General features: G+C 42.4%; 1 protein-coding gene across 2 annotated transcripts in view; it reads right to left on the bottom strand.

The window, feature by feature from the left end:
- WWC2 (WW and C2 domain containing 2) overlaps positions 1-16106 on the bottom strand; it is a 161430-nt gene that overhangs the window by 66441 nt on the left and 78883 nt on the right. For both annotated transcript variants that reach the window (XM_054990137.1, XM_054990138.1), the window contains exons 4-7: positions 14545-14621; positions 10324-10403; positions 4637-4766; positions 3390-3536 (exon numbers count right to left, since the gene is read on the bottom strand). In XM_054990137.1, coding sequence (XP_054846112.1) covers positions 3390-3536; positions 4637-4766; positions 10324-10403; positions 14545-14621 — 434 coding nt within the window. The remainder of the gene's footprint in view (positions 1-3389; positions 3537-4636; positions 4767-10323; positions 10404-14544; positions 14622-16106) is intronic.

Raw genomic sequence — 16106 nt, 5'->3', positions numbered from 1 at the left:
ATCAATGAAGTTCAAAGTAGTACTTCAATGAAATTGAGACTGCTAAAGAACCACATTCAAGTTTGGAGTCTTCTCAGAAAATCCAAGTACAATCACTCCCACAGCCTTTCATCACACTACCTTAAAGGAATATGCCAGTATTTGGAAAACATTTGTGGATGCAAACCAATGGCTGGCATATAGGTCGATGAGATCCCAGAGATTTTTAGGTTGCTAAAACATTCCATCAGTCAATGTCAGATGTAGAAAAATACATTTTCAATGAAATATTTGCTCACCAGTTTCTGAAACTGGGAAGCTTTAAACTTGACCTTTACATTCATTTACCTTGACAATCTCTGTTAAAGGAAAAACAAACAGTATTCATATAAACCTAAGAAATGTAAGATTATTATGTAAGCTCTACAGGTCATTCTTCAAGGACCTTTTTGATCAAATTAACTTTTGATGATTTTAGCTTAATTGTTTTTACTTTTAAAATTGCCAAAAAGATGGTTTATGTTTCAAAGAAAAGAAGATCTCTGCTACTACTCCAAATATTTAACACAGCAATTTGGGGGGGGGGGGGACGGGGAGTGGTCAGGGAGCAGCACGTCTCTTTTCTTCATGCAGGTGACAATCCAACCAGGATGTCTGAGTGCCCTTCACTCTTCTCAGCTTGCACTTCCAGCTTGGCTCCGAGAGCATCCTTGCTCAGGCAGCAGTTCAGCTGAGAGTCCACCTCACTCGCGAGTCGACTCGCGGGCATGCAGTGCTAGGGATGACTCAGCCTGCTTCCGCAAGTTGGAAGCCTGGGTCCAGGGCCCCCCTTCATGATTTGCAATTTAATGAAGTCTGGGGTTGTCCCACACCTCCCTCCCTGCCTGCTTGTGTGCAAATGACACTAGCTCCATGCCCCTCCCTGCCCCAGTTCTTCCACTTCCCTGCAGGGCTGCCCCTTCATACATCCCAGAAGGTGGGCTGTCTCAGGGCTGGTAATGCTGGGGTGGTTCTGGTAGGTTTTCCAGGTGTCAGTGGACCTCAGTGGACCTCTTGTGCACTTTCTGCTGCACAAGAGAGTGGTGGTCCAGTGGCACCTTGGAGGCTGAGTCCACACATCGGTCCCCACCCACCCCCTTTTCCCCCTTACACACACTGCAGGGTGCTGGGTGCCACTTGGAGGGCAGTCCAAGACAGTGGGCAACTGCTCTGGGAAGGGGGATCCTGGGGGGTCCCGCACTCTTCCCACAGCACTGCTGACATCTGATAAGCCACATAGATTGTTAATAGTGGGTGGGATCCAATGTGGATGCTATGGTGCTACTGCCAAGCATTCAGCAGAAGGGCATTGTGGAGTCACGTCCTGGCCAAAATTATAGATCTCTGGGGCACCTCATTGGCTAGGCCATCCTGCTTCCCCTTTTGCTATTTGTGGGGTCATGTGAAAAAAGTCAGATCCAGGGTTTTAGCCTGCCTCTCCCTTCTTCCCAAGTGAGGCTTGAACCAGGAGCCCCAGCCATGCTATCCCAGTGCCTTTCCACTGAGCCATGCTGATCTGTGTGATATTCTCTGCCTCCCACATGTGGCTGGTGGTGACATCAGATTTGCAGCGGGGTGTCTAATCTCTGCTGGCATGTCTTTTGGGAACTGCCTCTCCTGGCCTGGGAATTAAGGGTTGGTCCTTGAGTGTTGGAGGCTGCGAGTTTGGGCCTTTTGGTCTCTTGCCTTTCTGTTCTTACTTTTCTGGGGAAAGGGTGTGTGTGGCTCAGAGCAGGGATATTTGTGACTGGGTGATGCTTTTGCTGCCACTCTGGCTGTTGCTAGCAATGGGCTGGGAGCCTTGTCTGCTGCTGGGGTGTGTGATCCTGCTAAGCTATGAAGGGGGCCTCTCAAGTCAAGTGACTCTGCCAGGGTACTGCAGTCATGAGGTCTTTCCACCCTGTCCACTGGCTTTTTTGGGGCGGGGGGGGGGGTGGCATTGAGAGGCTGCATTCACAGCTGGGGATTGGCTTCACCTGCAGCTGCCACTCATGGAGCTGTCAAAGACAGCTGTTGTGTGATTCGTGGATGTTGCCGGAGTTTCTATGGAGACTGGAGAGTTTGTTCTGCTGCTCATGCCTGCCTAGGTTCGTCTGTTGGTGTATCTCCCTGTCAAAAAACCTTAGGGAACAGATTGGTGGTGCTGAATTTACATGGGTGTCTGTATGCCTCCACCACAGTGCCCCCTAGTATTGTGTTGCAAAATACATTTTCTCAATACATGCTATTTATTGACCAATGCATGGTGGCAGGTTTTTGCAGAGCTCTTTGAAGGAAATGTCACATCTTTAAAACCTGAAAAGTTATAAAGGCTATATAGAAAAAAACCTTCTAATTTATATTGTTTTTAAAAAATGTATTCTGATTTTTAAATACTACTACTTTCACCTTCCTGGCAATCAGAAAAAAATGACAGCAAAGTTATAAGGTGGAAGTCCAGTTTCCATGGTTTTAAAAACATTGCCGTGAAATTTAGCCTTCTGAATTCCAGATGTACCACAGAATATTCTATCTTGAGCAACAGTGAGTTTTGTGACGGGGAAAATATTTCTCCATGGAAAGTTCTAGCAACTAGAGATGGGCACGAACCACAAAAAAACCGAACCATGAGGTTCGTAGTTTGTGGGTTTTCACGAACCAGGAACCATGAACTGGCACGAACTGGGGCAAGTTCATGAACCAGTTCATGGGGTTTAAATGCTCCTTTCCGGCTGCTTAGCAGTGGCAGGGAAAGGGACATTTGACGGGGGGAACCCCCCTCCCCCCGCCAGCTGATAGTTTAAAGGGACCTGCCGCTTGGAAGTGGCAGGGCCCTTTAAACAGCCCAAACCCCAGCCCCAGCCCCACACTGACCTTGCCCAGCCGCCCTGCGACATCCTCCCTCTCCTCTCGTGAGGGGCAGTAAGGCCGTTTTTGGCCTCTTCTGCTGCTGCGCAGGCCTGCAGGGCAGCAGAGAAGGCCGAAAAGGTAAGTGTGGGCAAGGTAAGTGTGGGGCTGAGGCTGGGAGGTGGAGGTGGGGGCTGGGGTTTGGGCCGTTTAAAGGGCCCTGCCGCTTGCAAGTGGCAGGAAAAGTTTATATGGCCATTTCTCTGGGGAAATGGCCATTTAAACTACCCCTTTAATATGAACCAAACGAACCAGTAGACCAGTTGGTGGAAGTTTGTGGAAATGAGCTTCCATGAACCACTGGTTTGCGAACCACGAACCAAGCTGGTTCGTGGGTTTTTTTGGTTCATATTTGGGTTCGTGCCCATCTCTACTGGTAACGTGCTTTGCAACAGTAGTAGCCAGCCATTTGATCCAAATCCTTTTAAAAACCTTCTGTAGCTATTTCCCCCCTTTACCACCTTTAAGTGGCTTGAAAAACTTACATCACCAGAAATGTCTGTCTGAGAACCTGCATCCAAAGTCTGCCTAGAAAGGGAAAGCTGAGAGTGCGCTGGGCTGCAACTCAGATCTGGTTCTGATCTCCCAATTGTTTCATCAAAAAGGAATCTTCCTCTCAGCTTTGCAAGACTCTGAAAAGAAAAAGACAGCAATTGATTCAGCGTTATGCTTTGTTTAATATAATATATTTGTACACAGCCAAAATAAATAATGGAAACATATACTTATAAAAAAGTATCATCAGAGAAATTCCCTGACAATTCACCATGTCCAAGTTGGGAGTCAACCCACCTTACGGTTATCTTTACATTAATGAAAGAATTAGGTAAATATGGCAAAAAACACAAGCAATAACAAGAAGGTTAAGCGTGACACTCCTCCTTGTCAAAGTTGGATTGCTGTTGTTCTGCCATGACCTTCCCCATAGTGAAGAGCCTGCAAGGCCTCACTGCATCACTTGATCCTCCTCCTTTTCATATCCTCCACTCTCACGTGCTGCCTGAGCAAGAATACTTAGAGTTGCCAACTGATGGCTGGCACCTGGTGGGAGATGGGGTTGGGGACATTAGGGGTACTGGCATTGCATGTGGCATTACATCACTTCCAGGGACAACTGGAAATGGCATCATATCACTCTAAGAATTTCCAGAAACTCTATGGATTTACCATAGAATTTCTGGAAATTCCTGGAGAGACATGACGTTACTTCCAGGATTTTCCTTGAAGTGGCGTCACATTATGTGCAACACTGTTTTTTCTCCCACTGTCCAAAGGAGTGGTGGCAGGAAGACAGGACTATGGTGGGAGACCTGGCAACCCTGGAGATACTCCATCCTCTCTGGCCTGCTGTAGATCCTCATTAAATAGGCTACTCTTCCAACCCCCTCTCAGGGCTGGCTCCTCTCCTCCACTCTGTCACCCAACCAGTAAGTGTCCTGGAGCCATCTTCTCAGCTGTTCTCTCCCCTAGACCGTGCCTGATGATGTGACAGGCTTCATCTGGCCATCAAACTAAATATTTAAGCCTGAATCTGCAGTCCTGCCCTGCCTTTTTTGGTCACGTCCTGGCTGGGCTGATACAGCTGCATGGCTTGCCTCAATCAAAATGAGTTACGCCTTTAAGTCTGGGATGGGTCTCGTCACTGCTCAGGAGGTGAGAAACATAATTAGCAACCCCCCCCCCATGAAAATAGTATCATTGCAACTCTAGGATATAAATTATGTCAATATACCTGCATTAAATCTTGCTTCTCTTTTTCGCCTGAGTTTATGGCCTTTCTAATAGACTTCAGCTCATTCACAATGGCTTTAGCTTCACTTAGTTCATACCCACTCTGGCCTCCAGACATTTTTTGGTCAATTCTGTAAAAAGAGAGAATAATGGTCACCCCACAAACAGAATGTTGCTCTTGAAGTTCAGAAAGAGATCGTATTAGAGGGAATGGGAAAGAGTGGGCAATATATTTTCTCTCGTACTCCAACATTTATCTCCAACTCAACAAAAGAGGACAGCAATTTATGGAATTGTAGTGACAACGATATTCTTGTTGAAAGGATGATAGCCAATCTCTTTCTTTCATTACTTTTTAAAAATAACCAATTTCAAGGGAAAAACCACAGATGCTGCTGCAAGAATTTGGCAGCAGTACTGGGATATGTTTAATGGCTTGGTGTCAAAGACTCAAGCTACCTGGAAACTGAAGCTGGTACAAACTGCGAATAATCTAGAGAAATCAGTTAGTAATGTTTTTTGTTGTAACTTGCCCAAAAGCCCAAGCTGCAACCTGAATAACTTATCTAAGGTAAGAAAAGCTGCCATCATTGATCAATGTTTGGACTTTTCTTCTTTTGGCTTATCTACATTCAAAGCTATATTATTGATTTTTTCACAGATGAAAGAAGTTTCTTTAACTAAAAGTCTTCCAGAAAAAACATAAACATGAGTACCAGAACAAATTGTCATTCCCTTCTTCCTAGTTCTTCCTTCCTGGACATAACAAACTATTTTCTAAAATATAAAGCAATTCTACATTTTCATGAGACATAGCTGTAACCCGCTGCAGCTCACCAGCATGGTTAAACTGGACTCTTTCCCCAGCCACAAACCTACAGGATCTTCACAGACAACCTACTATATTTATTGAAATATTTATATTCAGCTTTTTGCATGTTCACAGCAGTTTTATATTCCAGTCTGTAAAATGGCTTAGTGTAGAGAGAAAATGCAGTAAGGATTACAAAACACACTGCACATGAAATGTGTTGATTTTTTAAAAAATCACCTCTAGGTGCAGTAGGTACCTTTCCAGATGAATAATTTAATAAAAGTTACACACACAATATAGGATTGCAACTTATGGATTGCAAGCAGAGGGAGCTTACAGTTAAATAATTGCACTTATATACCACTCTTCTAGACAGATTAGTGCCCCACTCAGAGCAGTGAACAAGTCAGTGCTATTATTATCCTCACAATACAGCTGGCGAGCTGGGATTGAGAGGCGTGGTTTACCCAAGGCTACCTACAGAGCTCATGGCAGTAGTAGGATTCGAACCAGCAGAGTGCTGATTCGTAGCCAAACCACTTAACCACTCATTGTAACCTAATGGTCAAAATACCACGAGGTATAGAAGGCTGCAGTGAGGAGGGAGAGATCTTGTCAATGGAGCCTACTGTGCCACTGGAAACTCCACTGGTAGAAGGGGGGGGGCAATTTCTCCTGATTCTCTCCCCTCCCACATCCTGTTCTATTTTGTCCACAAGGTTCTTACGATCTTTTGTTAGTCTCAGTGGGCTGCTGGAGAAGTGGAAGGAAGCCCACAAGTGCTATCCACTGTGCAGTTTGTTTAAATACTGTTTAAAAATCGGAATTAAAACTACGCACAAGCATCTAAAAGCTGTCAACAATATGAACAATAGCTGTATATACAGAATCTAAACTGTATGCTTCTCCAAAGACCTGGTATCAAAGTCCACCACCTGGTATCAAAGTCCACCACTGACAAGAACAGAGTTCTTCTCTCTTTTCTTTTTGTCATCATTTATCATCATCAGTCACAAATTGGTGTTTTCAAGAGAAAGATGCACTAACAGTTCAAAGATAAGAAGCAATCTTCAACAATATGTATATATTCAGTATCTTATGAAGAACTGGTGCAAGGTGTTTCTTGACTTTGACATTAAACTTTTAATTTAAAGAAAGACAAATTTTTCTACAAAATGTTTTACATTTTAGTTTCAGAGGCAGAGAAGCGCTTTGTACCAGTAATACAGGTAAACAGACACTTAATTGTGTGGTACAGTTATGGAAAAGTGAATATTATCAATTTGCATTGGACAAGAAGCCACATTTTCAAAAAGGTTGTTGTTGACAACTTTCAGACAAACTTGCCTGAAAGAAATCCATGACGAAAAATCCACTGATTTTAATGAGCACAATTGCGGCCAAATTCAGATGTACAACGGGGTCCATACGCAGTGTTCATTATTACCCACAGGGTCTTGCCATACCGAGACAGCGATGACCAGGGTCCGGGAAAAGATGGCCCCAGAAGAGTGCTGGCACACTCTCAGGTGAAGAGCTGGTTCTGCACAGCAGGGCCCAGTCCGTCTGCATTGCTGACAGAAGGCCACAAAGGAAGAGGTATGACCAGGGTAGGCAGCCCACAGAAGAACCAGAGCGACACTGGCATGGGGCTCTTCCACGTTAAGCCATTCCTCAGTGGAGATATTTGACCATTCTAGCTTCTAAAAATGTCGTCTCCGCTCAAGCAGATGTGCCCCAAGATAGATGTGTCTATTTTGTTATAAGGTTTTTATTTTTACATTTAAAAAGTTTTTTATGTCTTTGTGCAAAGCAAAAAAAAAAAAGGAAAGAAAAAACAACAAAAACAAAACAATGTTGGTGAATCTATAGATAAGCTTCTATAAAAGGTCTCCAATATTTGAAAATAAGTCCATATACAATTGTCGTCTATGTGAGATACATTCAAATTCTGGGATGAGAAAAGATAGCACTAACTGGTAAACATGACGAAAAAGAATGAAAAGTTAGCGTTCTCTTACTTCTACTACTAACAGTGCAATCCTAAGCAGAGTCCTAAGCAGTGCAGTCCTAAGCATTGAAATCAATGGTCTTAGACTGGAGTAACTCCTCTTAGGGTTGCCCTGTAAGTTTGCTAGAGTATTGAGTTTGGTTGTGTCATTGAGAGAAAAACTGCCTGTCACTTTTATGGTCACTGATTCCTGGATGGGGAGGGGCAGCCTGGGGAACAGTTCTCTCTCTCAGCCTGGGAAGCCCCATAGCATCCGTGCGTCAAAAAAAGTAGCACCCTTTGATCTGCAGTCATCAAAGGACTGGGCAAAAGGGAACTCCCAGGCTTTCGGGGTCCAGAACCTTAACAGAGGATTGGGTAACTTGTCTGAGAGTCCACGTGGGTTGCTTCCTAAAAGACTGTTCTTTGTGTGCATGTGTGGGTTTGCCTGTGTGTGAGAATGTATGCTCTCAAACATCCGTTCCAAATAGGGCTGATGTTCAGCAACTATAAGTTCCTTTTAGCTAGTACTTGTTTTCTTTATTCTCACTAGCCTGTAACCTTGTCTGTATTTTACTCTGAGTTGTGGCTGTAGTAAATAAAGTTATTTAGTAGAGATCTTTTGTAACGATTCTTTCCCAAACGCCTCACTAGCAAGCAAAAAGAGACACCAGTGTCCTACCCTGCAAGGTCACTGGGAGAGAGGTTAGAGCATGCACCTTCCCTACCACTTGCAAAGTTACCATGTTTGGTGTAGAGGGGGGAGAGAGAGAGACTCCCTGATCAGCTAGGAGTGGGGATGGATGTGACAAATTGCTTTTTCATTTTTAAGACATTCCCTTGAAGAAAATCCTTTACTCAAAACATGTTAGAATCCCTTTTATGAAAGTATTTTGCTTGCACTCTTTAATGTTTTTCCTCCTTTGTTGTCCTTGTGGTTGCATCTTGCCACATTACATTTTCATGTTTATATATGGCACAGCATCAGAGGCCTTTATTTGTATTTTGAACAAATAACCCTAAGAAGAGTATCACCAAGGCTCTTTTTCTTTGGTCAGAGAGTAACAACAACACTATTCTATTTTGTATCCTGAAAGTACATTTTTCACACATATCAGCTAAACAGAAATCCATATTTGCTTGACGCTGAGATAGCTGCACAGGTGACATGGCATCATTGAGGTGAGGGGAGAAAGATAATGTGGCAAAATATTCTCTTCTCCTTTCTTTCATGAAGACGATGTGTGTGTGTCCGTGTGTGTGTGCGCATGCACATGCCACAGCAGGATCCTCTTTAAATATAACTTCCTGCTATAGGAGGCAGAACACTTACTCCCTACCCCATTTGACTTTTTGCCACCTTACCACCCAGCTTGAGTAACTGCATACAAAAATACAGGTCATGAATGAGAGGTCCTGCAGCACAGGACAGGCCTGCTGCTTTGGCATAGAGTGTTTCACATTTCCACTTGCAACCGTTTTACTATCTTTAAGGCAGAAATGATTTAAAAAGTTTCACCATCATATAAGATTTTGACTCCATTTTCAACAAATGGAATTTGTGCTGACCGAAAGTGGCTGCCTGAATCTTTCCAATAAGTGCCTATTGTTTGCTTGCAGTAGGCTGCAGAGTTTCCCAAACATACTTTAGATTCCTATCAAAATTGCTTGCAAGCAAGGTGACTTAAAACAATACTTCATTGTTACATTAATGGAATGCAACCAGTATGTTTAGCTAACCTTTAATCTCAGGATAGTAGAAGACTTTTTAAGATTCAGATCTAGGGTGTTTTTTTAAAGTATCCTTTAAAATGAAACTTTAAATAAATACAAGTTAGTTTTTCCACTCTTCTCTCTGAAGAAGGCTTGCTACTGTACATTGTGTGTAAACTTCAGTTCTAATGGTCTTCATCATTTGCCAGCATACCAGTTAAAAGAAGTTTCTTTCTATCGCTATGCTGGAACAGTGCTTTTGGTGACCATCACCCTACATGCTAATCGGAAACAGATGTCAATTCCTTTGCAGAATAGTCACCACTTCAGCGATAGCCACATTTGGAATTCTTGGCTTGCCAGATTGCTATCATCAACAGTATTTATTTCCAAGTAAACAAATGACCTGTCCTAGAGGCCTAAGCTTGACCAATCTCATCCAATCTCAGAAGCTAAGCAGGGACAGTCCTGGTTGGTACTTGGTTGGGAGACCACCAAGGAAGTCCAGGGTCACTTCACAGAGACAGGCAACAGCAAACTCCCTCTGAATGTCTCCTGCTTTGAGAACCCCATGGTTGCCTTGTGAATTGATGGCATTTTACACCCACATGTGCACACACGCACACACACACAAACGAACACAGAAATGTATTCAGGGACATTGTAACTCTGATGAGTTGTAGTCAAAGAAACATGAGAGCAAAAGTTCTTATGAATTGTTCCTGGCTCCCTCAGCCAACCCTTAAAACCTTTGAAAAGCTGGTGGTTTTCAAGTCATGGGACCTTTGTGGACAAAAAGGGAGGAGGGGAAAATCAGACCCCTCCATCTTCTTCTTCCAGCAACCGTGCTTTTTTTTTTTTTTTTTTTGATAACAGGATTGCTGGTAGTGTAAGAATGAAGTGGGGGTGACTTGGCCATATCTGCCCCCTCACTGCGTTTGGGCACCAAGCGGCAGGGGGAATCATTCGGTTCTGCTGCTTTGAAACAGTGTTATGGTTGTGTTTTCATTTTCTAGCAGTCTACATTTTTTAAAAGTTTCTTATTTTAAAGCAGCAGTTAAGATCTCTGAAAGCTGGTACACAGCATATTTTTCTCAGCCCTTTCCTTATTCCGTAGCTTTGCTCTGTAAATGGATGCAATCATTCTGTTTGATTATTTTCTTATACTTACTGCTGCAGTGTTTCAAAGCCTTGCTCTTTATACAGTAATTCTTGCTTCATCTGTAGGAGTTCCCTCTTCAACTTTTTAACCTTGTACACAAATAATAAATTCAAAAAAGATTCAGAAATTTTAGGCAATTGAGCACATGGTTTAGAATAATCAGTACTTCTCCAATGCTAATTTTCACTTTGTGGCTTTTGAAATAAGTCTTCTTTCCAGGCCCCAAAACAACACAACGCAGTACCACAGCACACTGCCTTGTACACTATGTTTTGTGTATGAAATGCTTCCCTTCCCAAGCTCTGCAGCAGGAGATCTCAAAGAAATATGGCTGGAGATGGGGACCTTTGATTTGCGGGGGACTGATATCCCTGGTGCAATGCTGTCAATTTCATGCAACTTGGATGGCATTACAGCAGGGATCTGAACACCTCTCGCCCCATATCCTTTTATTTACTGCAGTTAGTGCCTATCACAAAGTCTCAGTGTGGTAACCAAGCAATTTTTAAAAAGGGAGAACCCTTCTCTCTAATGTGCTAAATTGCCACATACAGGCAAATTCATAATATGGAGAAGTAGTCAAACACACTGTTGGACCCATTTACATTCTTAGGAGGTACAATATCTTTTTGCCAATTTATAAATGATGCAGATTATGGAAAAAAACACTTTCTTGAGTAAGTATTCCCTGTGGACAACACACCCACTGGCCAGCACACACACAAGTGCATTTAAATGTGAATGGGGTGGTGGTGGTGTGGAAGAGTGAGTTGTGGAGAATTTGCACAGGCAAGTGACCCATGTCGTGCATCAATTGGGCGGGAGTCTTTGTTATTAGCTGTCTTATCTCCATCTATTAATTTCACGATTAATCTTTTATTAGTGTTTGCGTGAGCATTTTTCAGGGGCCACAGACAATTTCCACTTTCAAAGAATGCTAATGCTCACTAATATGACAGGTGAAATAACTGTTCAGAAAAAGAACAAGTTGCTCAATAGAAAGTACAGCATGCATCAGTATTTAGCTACATCTGGTAGGATAATTTCATCACCTCAATACTACCAGCCTTGGTATCATGTATAAATAAACTCATTATTCGTTGAACAGAAAGGAATTCTAGCTTCCTCTTGATGTTTATGAACATGCCACTAAAGTAAGAGACGTGCCAGATTAGAAGACATCGCTTTATCTGGATAACCTCATTACAGTAATTAAACCTGAAATTCACAGGTGCATTCCACCTGTTCTTTTTAAGGAGATAGAGAGACCAGCTACTGGCATTGTTGGAAAGACAGTGTACACGCACACTGTACATGCAGAGGGTTCACAACATTCACTTTTCAAGCCCCCCAGTCCACTAGAATCTCCATGGCAGCACTATCTGGGGAACCACGTATTTCCCACTTGCCAGAGCTTGCAATCAGCTCCTTCGTTACCCATATGGAGGCCAAAGCAACATTTGTATGAACTGCATTTCAAATGATGCATTTCTAGACAGACAAATATTTCTTAGATATACGCCTCTCTCCAGCTGGCTTTTTCAATCAGTTTCATCTAACTCCATTCTTTATTACAGTTTTTGCCCCATGTGGCTTTTGTCCATGGAGGTTCACATCATGGACTTTTAAAGGGACCCCCCTCTTCTAGGGCTGCCAACTTCAGTTTGGAAAATTCCTGAAGATTTGTAGATGAAGCCTGGAGAGGGTGGAGTTTGGGGAGGAGAGAAACCTCAGTGGGGTATAATGTCATGGAGTCCACCCTCCAAAGCTGCCATTTTCCCCAGGGGAACTGCTCTCTGTAGTCTGGAGATCGGTTGTAACTCTCGGAGATCTCCAGGCCCCCCCTGGAGGCTGAGAAAGCTACTCTTCCTCCCTTTTTTCAGAATGGATCCAACCCATCAAGAGAACCTAAAATCAAGTTCATGTTATTAGCATTTGTTAGCATTCATCTGCAGAGGTAATATTTATTTCAGATGCTCAGGCCATTTTAGTGCCCTGCTGCTAAAGCCCTACATTATTTTAATTTGATTTCCAGTGTGGTTTTGGGATTGCAACTGCCTTGATCTCCTCAATGGAGAGAGCCACTGTAGCACAGTGGTTAAGTGGTTTGGCTGCGAATCAGCACTCTATTGGTTCAAATCCCACTACTGCCATGAGCTCAGTAGGTGGCTTTGGATAAGCCATTTCTCTCAGCCCCGGCTCCCTAGCTGCACTTTAGGGATAATAATAACACGAACTTGCTCACTGCTCTGGGTAAGGCACTAATCTGTCTAGAAGAGCGGTATATAAGCACAGTTTTTATTATTACTAACTGTTGTTGTTGTTATTAACTGATGGGCAGAGAGGGGGGCAGTATGGTGCTGTTGATATCATCAGCTGTAGTATCTGGATTGACTGGCTGGGAGGTATCACTTCAGTGATACTGCCCTCATGTGGTTGGCTGCTGAGGACAACTTGAACTAAAGGGTCCATCATGTCCTCCATGCTGTGTGACATCTACATGGAACTTCTGGAACAGATTGTCCCAAGTGTTAACAGCAGAGAGCCTGTGCGGTGGTCAGAGTGTCAGACTTGGATCGGGTTCAAATCCCCAGTCTGCCACAGAAGCTTGCTGGCTGACCTTGAGCTAGTCATACACTCTCAGCTTAGCCTACCCCACAGGGTTTTTGTGAAGGTAAAATGGAGGAGAGGAGAATGATGCATGCCACTTTGGGTCCCAACTGGGGAGAAAGGAGCGGTTTAAATGAAGTCAATAAATACTTCAATATGCCAATAAAAGGCAACATTTCTTCTCCTTTTCAGTAATCTGGGGAGACAATGGAAGTTCTAAGTCAGTGTCTGGAATTGGTGCTCAGTTGGATGTAGGCCAATAAACTGCAGCTCAATTCCATTAAGACTGAGATTGTGTTGGTCCATAATGCATCTAATCAAGGATTTCAGTTTCAGCCTGTAACTTTTTCAAGTATGAAGTGTTTCCATATTTTACTGTACCAGTTTGTTAATGTGGGTGCTTTTTGTGATTTCCATTTTGCAGCTACAGTTGTTTTGGCAGCTACTAAGAGAGTTCGTATAAGATCCCATTTGATTTGTGGAATTTTTTTATTGTGCCATAAGTCTAAGATTATTTCTGGTTTCGGTGGAATAGTGTGGCCCAGTATTTGCATTATGTGTTTGAGAACTTTCCCCCAAAATTCTTTGATGGCGTTACATTTCCACCAGCAATGGGCGTAAGAGCCTAGTTCTCCACGTTTTCTCCAGCATAATGGGGATTTTGCTTTCAGCCTGTTCTGAACAGGGTTGCCAGATACTCTGGACGGGACTAAATACATAGTGCCTTTAGCCAGCTTTGGTTGGTGTACAAGAGAGAAATGTCTTGATAACTTCCAGGTTAGACTGTAGCAACATATTCTTCTGGGGACTGCCTTGAAGTCTCTTTGAAAGCTCCAGAAGGTACGAAACTGCAGTGGCAGGACTGCTTGCTGGAATGAGCTATACAGAATACATTTTATCAGTCCTGAAAGATTTAATCCAATAGCAAATTCACTTCTGGATACAAAATTGGTTTATAAAACCATAAAAAATCTAGGACTACCACATTTAAAGGAGCGCCTTCTTCCACATAAGCCTGCTCATCAGCTAACCTGAACTTCAGAGGCTACGCTCTGCACACCTCCACCTTTTAAAGGTGGGTGGCTACATATCCTTTTCTGTCATAATCCCTCAATTTTGGAAATTCCTCCCCAAAGTGATTCTTCTGGCACCAGATTGTTAAGACTGAGACTCAGGAAATTTTTATCTCCCACGTTTTGTTAATTTACAGTGAAATCCTAAGCAGAGTTACTCCAGTCTAAGCTCACTGATATCAATGGCCTTAGACTGGAGTAAGTCTGCTTAGGAGTTCACTCTTAGTTCATCAGCGAGGGTTTTTAAAAATTTCTTCCCAGTTTATTTATTTTACTACTTTCTTTGGTTCTTAGTATTTTTATGCAGTGGATTTCAGTCGAAAAAATGACCTTATTTATTGATGACATTATTTTTATTTTATTGCTGGTCTCATTGTTGGCTGCAGTTGATAACTGTCTTATTGTTTCACCTGTTGATTTGGAAGATGCATTATTTGCAAACAGTGTAGAATATCAATATATTAAATTAGACTAAATAAACTAAAACATATACATCGGGATACCACAGCCCAGCAGCTTCCAATACACTGTAATTAAGCACTCTTACCCTTAATCTTGTAGTGGAGATTTCTGCTTTCAGAATATCAGGGTCATACTTAGTGCCAGAAGAGGAGCTTGAGAATACTTATTAGGAAAATGGGGAGAAATGGGGAGAAAGATAATTATTCAGTCAGAAAATCATTATTTCTATGTTTATATAATTTTAGAACTACGAGGTTAACATAGTATTAGCTATAAATTTCTAAATATAATATTCAATGCTTCTCTTTAATGCAGTATACTGCAAGCTGCTTTATGTAAATAACAAATATTTACAATGTTTTTGGTTTATATCATACATTAGAATATTAAGAGAAGTAGAAGCATAACTAAACATTTCACAGCGTAGTAAACAATGAGCTTTTCCTTTAGCATCAACAACACAGGATTTGAAGTAAGAAAGGGCATGTTCAGTTACAGACATACGAGGTAAGCAAATTCTCCAGAGATCCACACAGTCTCACAGAATTTCTTGTTTGATCATTTATGATGGCACTGTTTTGACTTGTAAGCCACCTCAAGCAGGACTCTGTACAGGTGGCATATAAATTCCCTAAATAAATAAATAAATGTTGGTCAGTTCAGGTTAAAAATTCACGTAATTTTGGCCCAGTCACATACTCCAGTCTGGAACTGATACTTCATCTCTCCCTCATCGTTAGACACTGACTTTCATTTAGATTAATCATGCTGATCTCCTTTCTCTCATGGTCTTTGGCACCGAATTTGCACTGGTTGCACATGGGAGAAGTATCCAGGAAACAAAATGACTTAAAGACTTCTAGAAGAGCAATTCAGGAGACAGGAAAGGAATCTATCTCAAGATTATGCTGCTCTGAGAAATTAGTTTGTGATGACTCCCTACAGAACAGCAGACAAAATTCCTCATACTTGTAAAATCACTGGGCATTCAATTTCTGTCCAACAGAAGCCTTAAAACTGTCTTATATGCTTTGCAGGATAAAATAAAGCGTTCAGACTTTATACTGTTCAGACTGTATATTGTCAGGACTTACTATGTGTTCTCTTCATACAGGAAGCTGCCATATTTTGAGACAGATTGGCAGCAGGTCTCAGGCTGAGAAAGCTGCCTCCCCTCCCAACATCTTACACCTCGGATGGCACCATTTGAACCTTGTACATTTATGTATGCAAAACAAGTACTCTGTTGCTGCGTAAAACAGATACTCTGCCTTCTCCTTCCCTGTACTGCATAATCACACCATTCCATTTTAACCACACTAGTGTAGGACCAGAACAGGAGAAATCTGGGTTTGAATTCCTACTTTGCTACGAAGCTCACTGGATGCTTTTAGCTCAATAACATACTCTCAGCCTAACCTACTCCAGCTCCTTGTTGGAATAGCAGGATAAGACTACTAGATTCCATCCCTTGCAGTCTCCACTCTCTCATTTTCTGCAGCCTTCTCTTACATCTTCTTGCACCTAATTCTCACGTCAGATCCCCAGCCCATTTTGCATGAAATCTCTATCTCCTCAATCAAAACCAGAGTATCAATAACTTAAGTATGGACAGTTTGCCATCTGATGTTTTAGGATGAATCCCGG

This window comes from Eublepharis macularius, chromosome 10, assembly GCF_028583425.1.
Source record: "Eublepharis macularius isolate TG4126 chromosome 10, MPM_Emac_v1.0, whole genome shotgun sequence".
In the NCBI taxonomy this organism is placed as follows: Eukaryota; Metazoa; Chordata; class Lepidosauria; order Squamata; family Eublepharidae; genus Eublepharis; species Eublepharis macularius.
The sequence above is the reverse complement of the archived record's forward strand: the minus strand, read 5'-3'. Positions and strand labels throughout refer to the sequence as shown.